The following is a 17,974-nucleotide window of genomic DNA, read 5'->3' as shown; positions in this document are numbered from 1 at the left end:
ATTTACAAGAAGGGTATGAATACTTAGCATCTAGAAAACATATCTAGTCAAATTGAGTGGCAAAATTGCATTTACTTTATGATTTAGTTGCTTATATAACACACAGGAAATCTGAATGAAGTATTGAATGCTAAATAGAGTACAGCGACATCAGTGGTAAAGCTATTTTTCACCAGTGATTAAATTGTTACAAGCTGTTCAGAGTTTTTTTATCTCTATAGTAATTGCAAGCAAGGCAAATAGTAGCAAGAGAGTTGCTACGTAGTATTTGTAATCCAATAGTTGGTAATCAGAAGATTACTGATAAATAATAATACCCAAACAAGCAGAAATGTTCTAATTCAAAATCTCAAATGCAACTGTGACTGCAACATTATTGTTTAGAACATAATATAAGTTGTGGAGGGAGTTAGAGAAATAATGTAAGATAGCAAATGAAATCTAATTGTTATGGTTAACTTTCGATTCTCTTTGAGTAGACATATTCTTTCTTAAAGCTCAGGGTAGACTCTCGAAGGGTTAACTAAGGCCTGTATTTGTGCTTCTTTTTCCTTTCACTTGGCTATTTATTTTAAGACATTCTGGCTAGCCAAACCACAGAAAATAGAGCATCATTTTTTAAAATCTTTTCCTGTTTACCAAAGAATAAAACTGAAATGCAACATTAATCTGCGGGACACTAAGCTTTAGTTTTCATTTCTAATTTTCTCCAGCTCTCTTCTGTCAAATAGATGAATCAAAGAATTTGGCCTGAAAGATATATTCTATTAAGTGATTTTGCTGAAGTAGGAATTAGAAGCAAGGGAGCATAGATCTGTGTACCAAGTCAAAAAAAAATTATATAATTGTTATTAAATATATTTTTTTAAAAAGGGGAATATTAAAAACTAATTCAAACTGTATAAAAAAGAAATAAATAAATCAAAGAGAAAGCTAAAAGTGCAGGAAGGGAGGGGAAAAAGAAAAATGTTACACATGGGTAGTTTCTAATCTTCTTGACATAAATTATAAGTACAGTTATAAATTTGCCCCTTACTCTATGGTTACAGCATAAGTGCCTTCCTTCTTTAATCTATCCTATTTAATCGTCTAAACCATAAATCACAAATTTATATTTTCCTTCTTTACATAAAAAGTCTACACGGGGTTTCCAGTCAGTAATAAATGTAATTATTTGCCTTTTCCCTGATCAAAGACGTCAATTTAGCCATGTCAGCAAGTTCCATCATCATTCCAACTGTTTATTCATCAATCTCAAAAGAAAAATGTCTGGCCAAAGACTAATTGGATATTAGTCTTTAAAATCCTCTGAATCAGGTTATGCATATGTTTAAATCCAGAATTTTCTAGCTTTTTTACAGTTCCATCAAACATGTGGAGTTGGAAATAAAATGTCCCTTCCTGTTCCTCACATTTGCTACATAAATTTGAAGTGACTATATACATTCTAGACCAGTGATGGCGAACCTTTTCAGCACCAAGTGCCGAAAAGGGAGTGTGTGTGTGCTTCACGCATGCGTGCACTCATCTGCGCCACAACCCAGAAGAGGAGCTGCCCAGGGCGCATGCACGAGCCCAAAAATGAATTTCCGGTTTCCGGCATGTGCATGCATGCTGGCCAGCTACGCGTACAGGTTTTTGGCGTGCATGCGCATGGAAGACCAGCTCTTCCAGTTTCCAGCACTGCCGCATGCAAAAAGGCCAGCTGATTGTCATGCGTACATGACAAAGTGGGGTGGATTTTAATTAGTCAACCACCTTCAGTATGAAGCTCCCTCATTGGGTCCCCAAGCCATCAGGTAGAGCCAGGTCTTATAATAAAAGAAGGTTAACAACTACATCCCTCTGCAATCAGTTCTTTCTTGATTTCATTTTACATTCCCCTTGACAGAATTCTAGTGTTTCATGATAAGTTGATCATTTGTGTTTGCCTATTATTTCTCACATATAAAATGCTTCTTGTGCTGAGATCCACAAATGAGTTTTCCAGTACAACTTGGGTTTGTACCAGGGGTGAAATGCTCCCGGTTCGGACCGACTCGGGCAAGTAGGTAGTGATGGCGGCGGGCAGTTCGGAGAACCGGTAGCAAAAATCTCTGCCCCCGCCCCCCATGCCCAGCTGAGCTGCATGATCATCAGAGGCTTTTTCTGACGAGCCAAGCTCTGACGATCCCAGCTGAGTTGCCTGCCGATCAGGCAATTCAGCTTGGATTGTCAGAGCCATTTAAAAGAAAAAAACTTTTTTTCTTTTAAATGGCTCTGACGATCCAAGCTCTGACAATCCCAGCTGAGTTGCCTGATCAGCAGAGGGTTTTTTAAAAACCCTCTGACGATCAGGCAACTCAGCTGGGATTGTCAGAGCCTTTTGAAAGCATTTTTTTACATGGTTTTACATGTAAAAAATGGTTTTAAAAGTACAAAAAAAAAATTGGCCATGCCCACCCAGTCACATTACCCCACCACCACCAAGCCACGCCCACAGAACCAGCAGTAACAAATTTTAGATTTCACCACTGGTTTGTACCTATTCCATATTCTCAATATGGCATGTTTAACATAATGAATCTGCATGAAACTTGTCTTTATTGTACCATAAACACCCATGCCATCCAAATCTCATGCCATGTCCTTCTAACTACAAATCTCTTCTTCATTCATCCAAATCGAACACCAAGCTGCAAATTACTATATCAAATCAGGTAACTCGATCTTCTTCTTTCCTTTGCATCTTGTAACATCCTATATTTAACTTGTGTTTTTTTTCTCCTATCACACAAATTTTGATATATCTAAATATATCTGCTAGTGTTTTAATGGTACATCAATTGTCAAAACAGGTATTGTCTGAAACAAGGTATTGTCTGAAACAAAAATGTAATTCTAGGCAAGACAATCATTTTTATAACAGAAATTCTCTCCAGCGATTATGGTTATAATTTCTTCCATCTTAACATTTTTTTTAAACCTCATCTATTTTTAAATAATATACAATTCATAATTATCAGTGATACACAGATATTTATTTTCTTCTCAAATCATAAATCCCTATTCATCAATTCTGTTTAATCTACTATTTTCACATTTTTGTTAAGATATTTGTCTTCTATTTATTAGTCTTGAAACCTGCTAATGCATCATATTCTTCTAATCTGGCTATTAATATTTCATATCCATTCAAGGTATCTTCCAGACCCAACACCAAGCCATCTGCAAAAACTCTTACTTCTAACCTCCTTTTTTAACCTTTAATCTCACAATCCTCTCATCTTGTCTTCCATCTGGAACCAAAATAAACAAGACAGGAGATGATGGACACGATATTCCTTTTTGTATATCATGGGGTTTGTTAGATCTGAATTGATAATTATTTCTGCTTCCTATGAAGCGTAAAGCCATTTCATGAATGGCTTAAAAAACCCCATTCATTCCAATTTTGTTCCAAAAGGCATACTTCCCAAAACCTTGAACAAGAAAGCCCAGCTCAAATTATCACAGGCTTTCTCTGCATCTAAGAAAAATCAATGTGGCTTGTTTTTCATTATGTTGCTCCAGATATTCCAAAATGCCCAAGACACTTCTTACATTGTTCTTTAATTAACTTTTTTAAAAATCCACGTTGATCGTCATGCATAAATCTTGCAAAATTATTTTCAGTCTATCAATTAGAATTATTGTGAAGAACTTATAGTTATTATTAAATAATGATATCTTGTTTCCCCTAAAATAAGACACCCCCTGATAATAAGCCTAATCAGGCTTTTGAGCTAAAATAAGCCCCCCTTCCCGAAAATATTTAATTGCATGCGAAGTCGGTTCCCGCCATTTCCTCTGGTTAGGGTTAGGGAGACAGAGCTAGAAATCAGGTAAGATGGCAAGGGGAGCCCCTTCTTGCTCCACACGCCCCAAAATAATAAGACATCCCCGAAAATAAGGCCAAGCACTTATTTCATGGTTCAAAAAAAAAATATATAAGATTCTTGTTAAAATCAAATCTTGTCCATCTTTAGATATGAATGCAGTATTGGCCTCTGGCAATTTTCTGGCAATTTTCCTCCCTGTGGTACAGACTTCATCGTTTTTTTAAGGGTTATAAAAGTTTATCCTCAAAATATTTATAAAAAGAATCTGATAATCCATCTGGTCCTAGTTTTTCTTTTTAATATTTTCCTTATTGTTATACATCTATTCGTAATTCATCTTTGTTCCTAAATGTGAGTTCAGTGCAACAGGCTTCTTAATGATCAACCAAAAATAGCGGGAGTTTTCATTAAAAAAATAGATCCTGAATATTTGTAGCCTATTTGGACAAAGGGAAAATCCTAATGTATTTTGTAGGAATGCAGTAACAAAGTATCTTGACTATTATTTCTCATGTAGATTTTCTGGTTTAGGAACAAAATATATGTAACTGTTGTCTTGTTGCATTGGCTTTTCTTACTTCTATTAACTTGGCATGGAAACTATGGAAACTCTTTGTCTTTTCAATGTTTTGTTTGTGCTTCTGCTTGCCTTTCAATGTTGGTTTTACAAGTCAACTCACAAAATGATGCCCAACTTACCAGTGAAAACCACCAAGCTCAGAGAACACTAAGGACCCCACAGTTCAACTCTGAGCTACAAATATTCTCTTCTATCGTTCATTACCAGTGATAGAGAATTAGTTTTGTAAAATTAATTTACTTCAACAAGCAAATTTATAGCATAGCAATAGTAATATATCTACTCTTGGAAAAAGTTTGGCCCTAGAAAAAGTGCACAAAGCTTCATCTATTGAAATGATGCATTTTCTACACATCCTCATGTGAACCAAGCAGTAAAAAAGTTGTTTTAGCAAGTTTATAGCTTAAACAACAACAATATCCTTGCATCTCCATTACAGTATATACTAAATGAGCATGTCTTTGTCAGTCCAAGTTTGAAAAAACGCTAAATCCTTCTATTTCATTCCATGGCTTGTTCAGATCCGAGAAAGTTGAGTCTGTGGAAACCCTGGTGCTCTCTGAGCTTTGTTGTTCGCTTGCAGAGATTTCAGTCCTGAGTGGGTAACATTATTATTGCTAATGAGTGTGGGGTTTTCTCCCTGTTTATGTACTGTGGCTTGCCCTGCTTTTGTTGATGGGGCTGTAGGTTTCTTCAATAGTTCCCTTAGTAAGGGTATTGTTTTCTGCTTTATTGTTTGTCTGATGCTAATCCCTGCTTATCTTGCTGTTGCTTGCTGGAGAGAATGTGTTCTAGTCCTTTTGGTTTCAGCTTTGAGTTAAGTCTTCATCACTCCCCCCGCCCACCTCTAAGAGGGTAAACATAGCCCTTGCAAAGTCAACCTTAAGCCAGACATGATGATTTTATTTGCTTTTTTGGAAAGGTTAATTGAAGACCAATCAGAAATTTTAGAAATGAAAAAAGAGTGCTGTCTACTAATATGTACTAAAAGGGTCGAGACAAAAAGCCTATCAGAATATTTCCTTCCTTCCCCCACACTTCTCTCTTTTTAAGAGGATTACAAATTTTGGAGCTATTGAGCATACAAAGTCCCCATTGAGTGCTTTTTTGGACATTTTTTGGGGGGGGGGTTTGGTCTTTCAATTTTAAAAAAAATCATTTTCCAAGCCATACATAATCTATCAGCATACTGTTACTTCTCCTTGTTTCTTAATAGTCTCAGTGAGTTTTATTTACTCCAAGGAAAAGTGATAAATAAATAGGTGAAGAAATACTTTAGAAAGTAAAGTTGGCATTTTCTCCCTGGATTGTTAATAACTATTTTCTTAATATATCCCAGTTTACAATATGTGATAAGCTATATTTCAAATATTTCATATAGAGTTGCCTAAAGTAACACATCCTTTATTAATAGCCCAGTTGATAGCAGCCCACAGATCAACAGCTATAGTTTTCAATGGGTAACAAAATAAAAAAGATCAATTTTGGCAGAAAATCATAATACAGCCAATTTTTTTTTAAAGATGCATTTTGTGTATATATCAACTTATTCTTGTGGCGTTACTAACTTTCTCCTCTGTCCATTGCAATTCAGTGGTTTGTACTGAATTTAAGTATTTTTGCTTTATCTTCGATTGTAATATTTATTTATTTTATTAAATTTCTAAATATAAATTGCTGTCAAGCCAGTGTAACTTTGAGTCATCAAAAATACAAAAAACATTAGCCCCAGATGCCTGGTCTTGTTCTATATGAACAAGAGTCCTCACATCTATGGAGAGCTAACTGAGAACTTGTACATACTTATGTTCTTATACATACTTTAGCATACAGCTTCATTGAACCCTGAGAATATAATGCATAGACTCATTCCCCCTCTCTTCATATAATTTACTTAGCGATGACTGCATAATAATGCCTTGTTCAAAGAATGGCATAATGAATGAATGGCATAAAAAAGTGGTGAACTGCATTTTCAATGCATTTCCCTCTAGAAATAGATGTGTATCATCTTAACTGTTGTTTTTCCCCCCTTCTTTTATCACATCTTTTTAATTTGCAAGTGTGTGTAAATAGCAGCAAACAAATCTGCAGTTTGTATTTTTGGTTCACTATGATTCTCTCTTGTATTTCTGAACTGCTACATTTCTTCAAATTTCTATTAAGGAAAAAGCAAAATTGAGAGCCTTCATTTCTGACACCAAAAATTAAATTTCAAGAGGATTGTTCTATTATATTTCTTATGCAGGGGAACCTAATTTATAAATAGATGTATTTGAAGCAGTCTTCATAATCAAGGAAATGTGTCTATCCTAAACTTCCTTCTGTTGGCTTTGTCAGATAGGCTAGTAGTACAATTGGATCAAATTTCTGCATTAGCAGTAGATTTTCTCTAAAGGTTCAGAGAAAAAAGAAAAACCAGAAACCTTAAGTCATAAAGACATCCTGTCTCATTCTGAAAGGAGATCCCTCTGCTTAATTAAGTTCATAAATTAGCAGTAGCTATAGCAGCCCTACTTTGCCACCAAACGGAGGTAATGTAATCTCACCAATCTTTTCTGCTGTTGTAATGGATCCCAACTATCAATTAATATGCCCTTGAGCCTTTCCATTTGGTAGCATTATGATCGTGAAGAAGCTGATGTGCAGACAAAATTGACATAAAAGTGCTAAGCTGTGAAATTATTAATAGCCTAAGAATTATAGCAGGTTATTTTATTTTTTTTCTGGTTATGCTCCATTTTTTTTCATCCATGTTCTCATATTTAGAGTCCCCCCTGCTCCAACAGAGGCCTCTGGAGATACACCTACTTCACATCAAACATCTGGGGAAATGGCAGCGTTGACAAGTGATGCTGAGCTCAACAACCCTTGAAGTGGACTGCCTAGGAATTGTACTGTGTCCATAAATGTTGAGTGCATTACATTCAGAGGAACTGTAAAAACATGCAAAACAGTACACTTTCCCATTTACATGGTCAAGAAAAACAGAAAGCAGAATAACAGAGTTGGAAGGGACCTTAGAGGTCTTCTAGTCCAACCCCCTGCTCAGGCAGGAAATCCTACACCACTTCAGACAAATCGTTATCCAATATCTTCTTAAAAATTTCCAGTGTTGGAGCATTCACAACTTCTGGAGGCAAGTTGTTCCGCTGATTAATTGTTCTGTCAGGAAATTTCTTCTTAGTTCTAAGCTGCTTCTCTCCTTGATTAGTTTCCACCCATTGCTTCTTTTCCTGCCTTAAGGTGCTTTGGAGAATAGTTTGACTCCCTCTTCTTTGTGACACCCCCTGAGATATTGGAAGAGAACTCTAAATTTTTACTAGCCCATCCAGCAAAAATGGTGCTACACCAATAAAGATATATTCTAGCTACTATCACCTGAAAAATAAATGAGGGAAAAGTTAAAAACTGATCTTTGCATCAAATTAGTTGAGCCTATATCAGGGGTGAAACCCAGCAGGTTCTGACAGGTTCTGAAGAACCGGTAGCGGAAATTTTGAGTAATTCGGAGAACCAGCAAATACCACCTCTGGCTGGCCCTAGAGTGGGGTGGGAATGGAGATTTTGCAGTGGCCTTCCCCTGGAGTGGGGAGGGAATGGAGATTTTGCAGTATCCTTCCCCCAGGAGTGGGGAGGGAATGGGGATTTTGCAGTATCCTTTTCCTGCCACACCACGCCCACCAAGCCACGCCCACAGAACCGGTAGTAAAAAAAAAATGGATTTCACCACTGGTCTATATATTCTTACTGAAAGATGGGAATGAAAGGCAAACAAAAAGTTGAATAGATGTCACCATGCCAGCTTAGTTTGCTTCCCACATCCCCTCATCTTTGATGTAAATCCTGACAGGCTTTGTGACTAAGCTCTTAATACAGAAACCTATACCTTTTAAGGATATAATTACCAGCTTTGCTTATTATATGCTTTTACCTAAGACTGGGATTTTTATGTGAGTGTGTTCCCAAGCTTTTTGATTGTGTCAAGGAATTGAGATCCATTGCTGGAAGTTTTTAAGAAGAGATTGAACAGCCATTTGTCTGGAATGGTGTAGGGTCTCCTGTTTGAGCAGGGGGTTGGACTAGAAGACCTCCAAGGTCCCTTCCAACTCTGCTATTCTATATTTTACATTGTCCATTCTAATCTTTTAAATAATAATAATAAAAAGAATTAGCAATACAACAAGAACTCAAGAACATGTGTTTTTGGTAAAAATAACAGACAAAAATTGTAATTGGGACTGATGCACTGAATGTCACCAAAGCCAAACTAAACCAAACAAATGGAGGAGGGTTGGAATAATATAATAAACCCCTCCCCCCAATACATAGCTTCGGGGTAGGTTTGTTTTATTCTCCCTTCGAAACATGATTTCATTTATAAAAATATAACTACGGGTATTGTTAAAATGGTGGAGCAGCTAGTGTGCAGGGAGCAATCCTCAAAGATGAGGATTGTACTAAATCTTGTTCTGCTCATGTCTATGAATCTTAGATAAAAAGCTCTCAAGGTTGAATTCTACCCAGGATGCTTAAATGGCAAGAGTGACAATTTGATTATGGCTTATTGGTTGAAGATACATCTGAAAACTCTTGAAAAACAGGCATTTCTAGAATACCGACCATAACCATGAAAAATATATGATCATGATTCTTGTCCATTTCAGGCTAGTCAGACTGCATTTGGAGTATTGCATCCAGCTCCTTTCTAGAAGGACAATGACAAACTAGGAGAGCAACCAAGATTATGAGGGATCAGAAAGAAAAAAGTATAACAAATGATTGGCAGTATTGAGTATATTTAGCCTGAAGATGAGAAAACTATGGGAAGACAGGATAGCTGCCTTCAGTTATCTGAAGGACTGTCATAGGCAGAATTGTTTAGAGGCGTTCCAGAAGATTGGACAAGAAACAACAAAATTAAATTGTAAGAAAGTAGATTTGTGCCAAATAACCAGAAAAAATCTCTATGGAGATCTCAGTCATCCAGGTCATGGTTATCCCAAAGCTGCTTAATTTTTTTTTTTTTTTTGCTTCTCATCCAAGAAACTTCTTCAAAACCTGGATGAGAAGTGAAATGTCTTCAAGGGAAAAACGAAGTCCAGTTGCCTTTTGAAAAAAGCACCTATGGGACATGAAGAAAAAATCTTAATAGGATCTATTTGACAACAGGCTACCTTGGGGGTATTGGATTCTTTAAGTGGAAAATTCAGAACCTTAAAGAGACACAATTGCCTTCCGGCAAAGATGCTGAAGGAGTTGATTCTGGATTGGATGATTTTCAAGATCCTTTCCAATTCTTATATTCTATGATTCTTTGATGCAGTATTAATAACACAAGTGTTGTAGTTTTATTGCTATTTAGTTTTTAATGAATCAGGCAGAAGATAGTTGCTTTTAGTGTTTGATTATAATAAAAATGAAAATACATATCCTTAAGAAATGATCTCTCAGATTCTCAAATTAAATATATTGCGTTGTAAGTTCTTTTCTTCATTATGATGATATATATCAAGCATTTGTCTGTGAATTTATTCCGAAGGGTGCTGAATATGGACCTAGTGTATGAGAAAGTGAAGAATTAATACTGGAAAATCTGTTGGAATTCATGTTTAGTTTTTAGAGTTGAATCAATGCAATTTAAATCAGTCATAATATTAATATTAGTCATAACATTAACTTAAATCTCACCTATTTCATTGAGGAAACCCTAACCTTCTGGTTGTGAGAATGCCTATGTGACTGCAATAGGCTAAAGATCCAGGTTGTAAAAATCCAAATGTCCACCAGGTAACAGAGTAAGAATAATTCTACCACTTTGCTGACACCTAGTGGTCAATCGGGATTTTTGCAGCCTGGATCTGATAATTTAAAAGCTAACCCCTGGATTTGGGGGTGAGGGGAATCATTACTGTGAAATGCACAGCATGCTTTACAAATGATATTCGGGACTGTGAAAATTGGATATGTATATAATAAACTATGATACATATTATGTATATGTTGCATAAATGAATAAGTAAATGTGGTTACAGTATTGCTATTTATAAAATATACTTTAATGAAACAAATCTCAGGTTGATATAATACAATCATCAAGTCCATCTTCTTAAATCATTATGTGTTAATTGTAGAGCTCAATGTTTCTGAATTTCTCATTTAAATATATAGTAGATTCCTTTATATGCTACAGTATTAAAATAACATTTAATTGGAGCGAAAATAAAACCTAAGTTCTTTCACTGTATTAAAAAAAAGGAATGAAAAGCAAACTATTTTGTTTAAAAAAATCAAGGTTATAAAATATTTTGGAATGCATGTAAACAACAAACTGGTAAAATAAAGTATCTAATTTTATAAAGTGTGCAGTTTCCTTGATAAATCAACCGCTTTCAGAAATAACTGTTATCTGAAGCTACTCTCATACATGTATACAGATTCTATTCAAAAGTCAAAGCTTTATCAGACTAAAAGACAAGTTAAAACGGAAGACTCTCTATCAGAATAATCTTACAAATGATGAGATTAATCTGCACATTAAAAAGCTTTTATAGCAATAGCACTTAGACTTATATACCACTTCACAGTGCTTTTTAGCCCTCTCTAAGCGGTTTACAGAGTCAGCATATTGCCCCCATCAGTCTGGGTCCTCATTTTACCCACCTCGGAAGGATGGAAGGCTGAGTCAACCTTGAGCTGGTCAGGGTCGAACTCCATACAGTGGGCTGTGAATTAGCCTGTAATATTGCGTTCTAACTACTGTGCCACCACAGCTCCTCCTATATATTTATGTATATACAAAATTCTCTCTCTCTCTATATATATATATATAGAATTAATATGTAAGAACATATCTAGAGACATCAACTTGGGTAGATAACATGGTGGTAGAATAATCAGCATTTTAACTCAAGCCTAACAGAAGATCATTGTGGGACTTTTATGATTGAAAATGGATGATTCGTATATCTGCTCTTATCAAAACCCTGTAGCCAGACTATATTAGCATTTGCACTGATTTGTGATCAGGATTCTTACTTAGGATTGTCCCACATGTTCCTTTTGCCCACCTGTTACTCTGCTTTTATATCTCATTGAGGAACTATTGTTGTTACCGTTGGTTGCACAGTTGGCCAGACATTTAGACTGGATTTGGCATTTTTGTCCACCTACTGAGTCCTCCCCAAGGACCTGGGTTAGCCGGATGTAGCATTATTACTATTAATTATGTGTGGGTAATCTACTGTACAGTTAGATTCACAGTCTATGGCTGGTGGAAACTTAATAATTCAAGTCCTAACCAAGGACTTAAGAATTATTGAGGTACAGCCTAAGCATATTGGCAATTGCAAGCAGGGTGGTTTCTTGTATTATTATTACAAAATTGTTCCATTGCATTTTTAGAACTTGAATTGTTTTACCTGTGTATAATTTGTACCCAATTTATATAATTTCTGTGATGTATTACACAGTATGTGGTTCTATAAATATCAAGAAAACTGTTAATGTGGGATTAAAAACAATTCATGGAATATAATACATATGCAGAACTTATAAATAGATCCAATCACAATGTTCAGCACTGCAACATTCTACTTGCAATGCCTATCTCCCACAAGAAAATGGCCAGATGGAAAATGATCTATAAAGTTGTTGTTGTTTTTTCCAGTGACCTTGTTCTGTCTCACAGATGTGAAGGAGAAGAAAGAAAGAAAAAGGGCAGTCAGGTTGGCTAGGATTGAAAGCACATAAATCACTTGCATAAAAACACAATCAGGCAGAAAAATATTACAGTCAAGTATAGTTAGGAAAGTTCCTCATCGAAAGCCAAAATGCATGCTCCTTGTTGAGAAATACCTTGTCAAGAGGTAGCTGAATCCTATGATCTGTTTTTATTTTTGAAAAGAAAAAAAAGATGAAATCTCATTATAGCTACATTGCCAGTCTGCTAGTTACTCTTGGTTAATCTTGCTTCCTATTCTAACAAGAGCAATATTCCTGTCATGAAAAATTACTTCTATTGATAAAGGACAGAACTACAGTAACTTTTTTGATGGTGCATCCTGAGTTTGGCATCCTGATTTAGGACAATTCTACTCAAGCTATGGAGACAATGTCGTTTATACAGAGTAAGAGGTTTTTATAACAACAAATTATTATGCAATAAGAAAGAGAATCTGAAGTAGGCCATCAGGTATCTTGATTAAGGTGGTTTCAAGATGAATCTGATAAAGTGGTCAGGGATTTAGAAATTAATAATTATCATTCATAACTGAAAGGAATGATTTCAAGAATATATGCAATAGAGTTTTACATTATGGGAAGTGTGGGTATAGATTTGCATTAAAAAATCGAAGCTGGTGCCCAAAGAATATATCTAAATCAGTGATTTAGATATATTCCTAGAGGATTTCATGTAAGAATGGTAAGTAAAAGGTAATACAGAGAAAGCTTTTAGCCCCAATACAAATAATGCAATAATTCTAGAAGGAATGTAAATAAAAAGATACATTTCTTCATATCTAGTGGGCCTGTGAAAAAAGTTGTATCATTCTGGCAGAAATATTTCAGAAAAGTAATATCTATAATTAAGCAAAAAGTAAAATGTGTCCCTGAATTGTGTTGTTGTATATTTTAGAGGGAGAGCATGGTAAACTGATTAATAAAGAAGTTAATAATATTCTTACCCTTAGCAGTCAAGTCTATAATAAACCAATCAAACCTTTTCCACAATTCAGTAAATGAAAATCGGCATGAAAAATATGATCTAAAGCTATGGCTAAAAAAAAAATCACAGAAAATTCAACAGAAAGCCAAATTACATTTTTTAAAAAAACAAACAAACTGAAATACAGATGCTAGAATAGAATCTTTATTGTGATCACTGACCATTGCATAAAATCCAGTGTGTTGAATGCATAATTGATATTGCTTAGCTAGATAGATAAACAGGTTTGTCAATGCTGGGCATTTTACATACTACATGTCAGGATTTAGCCACACTTAAGGAAATAGAGTTATTTGAATCTGAGAGTAAAGATTTTAAATAGAACTGTTCAGAGTGACCAGGATATTTCATTAGATGTGGAATTGGCTCACCGTAAGTTTCAGCATAAAATGGGCAATACTGAAAGGCATGTTTGGTGGCTTTTAAAACTCCTTCACTGCATGAGTAGAGTCACAATTTACATGGAATTCTTCTAAGACTGCTGCATTGAACTATGATAAGATTAAGGCCCTCCTTAATTTAAAAACAGTGATTTGCTTTAAATATTTAGCTCTATCAGTACTGCAAAGGCTACTTAGAAATACATCTTTGATATGTTTGAATATACATGTCTTTGAGAAGCTACTTGGTTGCCTCTACTATATGTTCTTTCTCTAACATGCATACTTGGGTTAAGGAAAAAAACACATATTTTTATGTATTGCCATGAATCAGGAGGAGACAAATTCATCTGAAAAAGACTTGAGGAGTTAGACCTGCTGGGAGAAAGACCAATTTAGTCCAATATGTGGTCATCTGCCAGGAGCTAAATTCTTACTAATGCCAATGTCAGGACCTAAGGTTGTGTTTGAAAAGCAACACAGGACTTACAATAATATATGACAATGTGGTGACAATGAAATATTCCAAATGCTGTGAACTTGTAATGTTATTGAATGAACCAAAAATGAACCAAGATTTAAAGAGAAAGAAAGAAATTTCTTACATGCATTTGAATCAAAAGAATTAAAGCAATGGGATTTATTTTATTTTATTTTGTTGAATTTCTTATGGCTGCCCACTACAACAAGCCAATCAAAAATAGCCCGTCTTTAAAAGCTTAGTTAGAAGATAGGCATATTGCTGCTGCTGTTATTGTTTTTTCACTGTAGTGGCTCATTTTTTCATTACTTTTAATATATAACTTATATACCTAGGGGTCTTGAATTCTGTGGGATGCTAGTAGGGAGTAGCCCCCAAATCCAACTGTGCTGCTTTATTATGGCAGGGAGGGGGTATTCTTCGTGGGGATAAGGGTAGAACTCCGAGGGTGTACGCCAAAATTATATAATCCCAGCAGAGTTGCCCAGAACATGAAGCCACCTAAAACAAGCAGGCACATATATTGAGCAATTCCAATACAGAAAGATGCTGAAGACAGAAGATCGCTTTAGTGACAATTGCTCATCAATTCATACAACAACGTAGGAGAAGGCAATAATAAATGTATATTTTTTACCAAGAAAACCATATAGATAGAAAATGTAATTGATGATATTGAGCCAAATGATAGGCCCCCTCATGTAATATGGCACACAACATGTTACTGAAGAAGAGCTGAGGATCTTTTGGAGTATTAATAGTGTTTATGACATAGCCAACATCTTTGGTATATTTAGTTGGTGATGTTGCCATGTAGGCAAAACTACAAAGAAAGAATTACAACAGGAACATAAAACATAAGAAACATAAACAAGGAAAATTTCAGCCCACTGAAAGATGAAATGGATCAACTACTACATGTTTACATCTTATGCACCAGCAAGTTAAGGTAGACTGGAATTGGTCACTTTAGCGGGAAGATTGCACTGTTTATTACTCATGACAAGAAAAACAAAGAAGGAACAGTGTTGTTTTCATAGTTAGGATAGGTATAACAAGAACATTCCTAGGCAACAATGCAGTCAATGACCTGAATAATATTAATTAGGGTTTGTGGAAAATCTTTTAATATTACAATTATCCAAGTTTATGCTCCAACCACTGAAGCAGAAAAAGAGGTTGATGAGTTTGATGATCAAAATTCAGTTTGAAATTTACAGAACATACAAGCAAGATGTGCTGCTTCTGGTTGGAAACTGTAGTGCCAGAATTGGAAATATTAAGTTAGACTGTATGGCCTAGGAAAGATAAATGAAGCGGGGGTATCTTATTATGTTATTTAATTGTTTCTGACTTGGTCTTTCAAGAACCAAAATGATACTTACATATATAGATATCATTGGATGGAGTACACAGAAATCAAGTGGACCATATTATTGATACAAGAGGTTTTAACAGCGAAGGTCTGGCCACAGACTGACAGTGGAAGAATTTACGAATTGTTAATGTGAAAATTCCATATTAAGCAGAGGAAGTTCAAACCAATTTCCACAATATGATTTTGCAAATGTTCCTACCTTTTTCAAGAACATCAGGAATTGCTTCAATTTGCTCTGAACATAATAGTTTAGGAACTAACGGAATGATAGAACGAAGTTGTTATAAGGATAAATGTGAAAAGAAACTACCACAGAAACAGAAAAAAGCAAACTGGATGTTAGAACAAATGATGGAAACTACTAAGAAGAGGGGATGGGGAGGGAAAGCCAAGACAGACAGAAAAACTCACAAAGGAACTTTAAAAATTTCAGAGAGCTGTTTGAAGAGACAAGAAGTAGTATTACAACAATATCTGTAAAGTGAGCAGAAATGGAAACAGAGAAGAAAAAGGAAGCCTTTCAAAAAAAAACTCTGAACCTTATATTGGTATGTTAAAGCATACTAATGAACTGATAGTCATCCCTAACTACAAGAGCTTCTAAGACTAGCAGTTGAAGTCAGTTCAGTGTTTAGGCCACTGCCAAGGCAGAGGCTCTCACTTGAGACACAAATATCCAGGCTCAAATTATCATAGTTCAGACACATAATGTGACTACAGAGAGTCCTTGATTTACAACTACAATTGAGCCCAAAATTTCAATTGTTTTAAGTGAGACATTTGTTAAATGAATTTTGCTCCATTTTATGACCTTTCTTGGCCCAGTCTTTAAGTGAATCACTGCAGATGTTAAGTTAGTGACACTAACTTAGTATCTGCAGTTAGTTAACATCTTAACTAACTTAGTTAAGTTTTTAAGTGAATCTGGCTTTCCTGTTTGCTTGTCAGAAGGTCGCAAAAGGTGATCACATGACCCCGGGATAGGGCAACTGTCGTAAATATGAGTCAGTTGCCAAACATCTGAATTTCGATTATGTTACTATGGGGCTACTACAATGGTCATAAGTGTGGAAAATGGTCATAAGTCACTTTTTTCAGTGCCATTATAACTTTGAATGGTTACTTAATGAGCTGTTGTAAGTTGAGGACTACCTGTATTAAAGTCTTTGGAGAAGTTTATAATGATTGGAAGGGTGCAGGGAAAGAGAAGAAGATGACCAGCAATAGTGTGAATGGACTTGATTGTAACAATGATAGACCAAGTTCAGGCTATATCCTCATTTGGTCGCTAAGAATCGAATCAATTGATGTCATATAATCAATCAATCAAGTAGGGAGCAGACTGAATATTTCAGGATTGCTCAACTTTTTCTGTGCTGAAAAAGTTGCATCTTCTTTTTGAGAGACTTAACTAGGAACCACACTCCATACTAGTCAAAGCCAAGACAAGCACCATGTTTGATTTAATTTCACTTATGTTTATTTAACTATTTCAATACATATAATTCATAATGTATTAACAACGCATGAAGTACTTCTGTGCGACCCCTGGAAAAAGATCCAGTTGCTTTAAGGAATGGCAGAAAGATCCCAACTTGGTACCTAGGCTGCATAAACTAGTTCTAGGCTGCATAAACAGAGGGATAGAATCAAGATCATGTGAAGTGTTAGTACCACTTTATAATGCCTTGGTAAGGCAATACTTGGAATACTGCATCCAGTTTTGCCACAATGTAAAAAAGATGTTGAGACTCTAGAAAGAGTGCAGAGAAGAGCAACAAAGATGATTAGGGGACAGGAGGCTAAAACATATGAAGAACGGTTGCAGGAACCGGGTATGTCTAGTCTGATAAAAAGAAAGAGTAGGGGTGACATGATCGCAGTGTTCCAGGGGCTGCCACAAAGAAGAGGGAGTCAAGCTATTCTCCAAAGTACCTGAAGGCAGAAGAAGAAGCAATGGGTGGAAACTAATCAAGGAGAGAAGCAACTTAGAAGTAAGGAGAAACTTCCTGACAGTTGGAACAATTAATTAGTGGAACAACTTGCCTCCAGAAGTTGTGAATGCTCCAACAGAGCATTTCCAACAGTGGAAATTTTTAAGATGATGTTGGATAACCATTTGTCTGAAGTGGTGTAGGGTTTCCTGCCTAAGCAGGGGGTTGGACTAGAAGACCTCCAAGGTCCCTTCCAACTCTTCTATTCTATTCTATTCTATTCTATTCTATTCTATTCTATTCTATTCTATTCTATTCTATTCTATTCTATTCTACCCTTCTGCACCTTGAAGTACCTTTTTGCCTTTCCATCCAAAGTGGTGCACCATTCCCATAATTTCCCTTTTTGCTTGTGATAAACGGAGTTGTGGTTGCTAGCTACCTGTCTGAAATACGGTCGCTGGGTTTATGTGGAGAGAAAAAGGCAGGTTTGCTGCTGCTGCTGTATGCCCTGCTTACTTCAGGAAGCAATAGGAAGCATCTTGGTAAGCAAAAAAAAAAAAAAAAAGTCTTCAGGAAGCATTATGAGAGGTCCTCCTTTTCAGTAACTACTCATTCTCCCTTTGTTGTGGC

The 17,974-nt window shown here is 35.8% G+C and overlaps 1 protein-coding gene across 4 annotated transcripts in view; it reads left to right on the top strand.

Annotated features, from left to right (window-relative positions):
* The window catches only part of ARHGAP26 (Rho GTPase activating protein 26), a 266,010-nt gene that overhangs the window by 204,326 nt on the left and 43,710 nt on the right, over positions 1-17,974 (top strand). The window contains exon 21 of one of the 4 annotated variants that reach the window (XM_034404913.3): positions 7,210-7,428. The exons of the other annotated variants lie outside the window; for them this stretch is intronic. Coding sequence (XP_034260804.1) covers positions 7,210-7,315 — 106 coding nt within the window. The 3' untranslated portion in view covers positions 7,316-7,428. Of the gene's footprint in view, positions 1-7,209; positions 7,429-17,974 lie in introns of those variants that run through there. 4 annotated transcript variants of the gene reach the window in all.

The sequence above is a fragment of the Pantherophis guttatus genome, chromosome 2 (genome assembly GCF_059756535.1).
Source record: "Pantherophis guttatus breed Tessera chromosome 2, ASM5975653v1, whole genome shotgun sequence".
In the NCBI taxonomy this organism is placed as follows: Eukaryota; Metazoa; Chordata; class Lepidosauria; order Squamata; family Colubridae; genus Pantherophis; species Pantherophis guttatus.
This window is presented reverse-complemented; position numbering and strand designations above follow the sequence as displayed.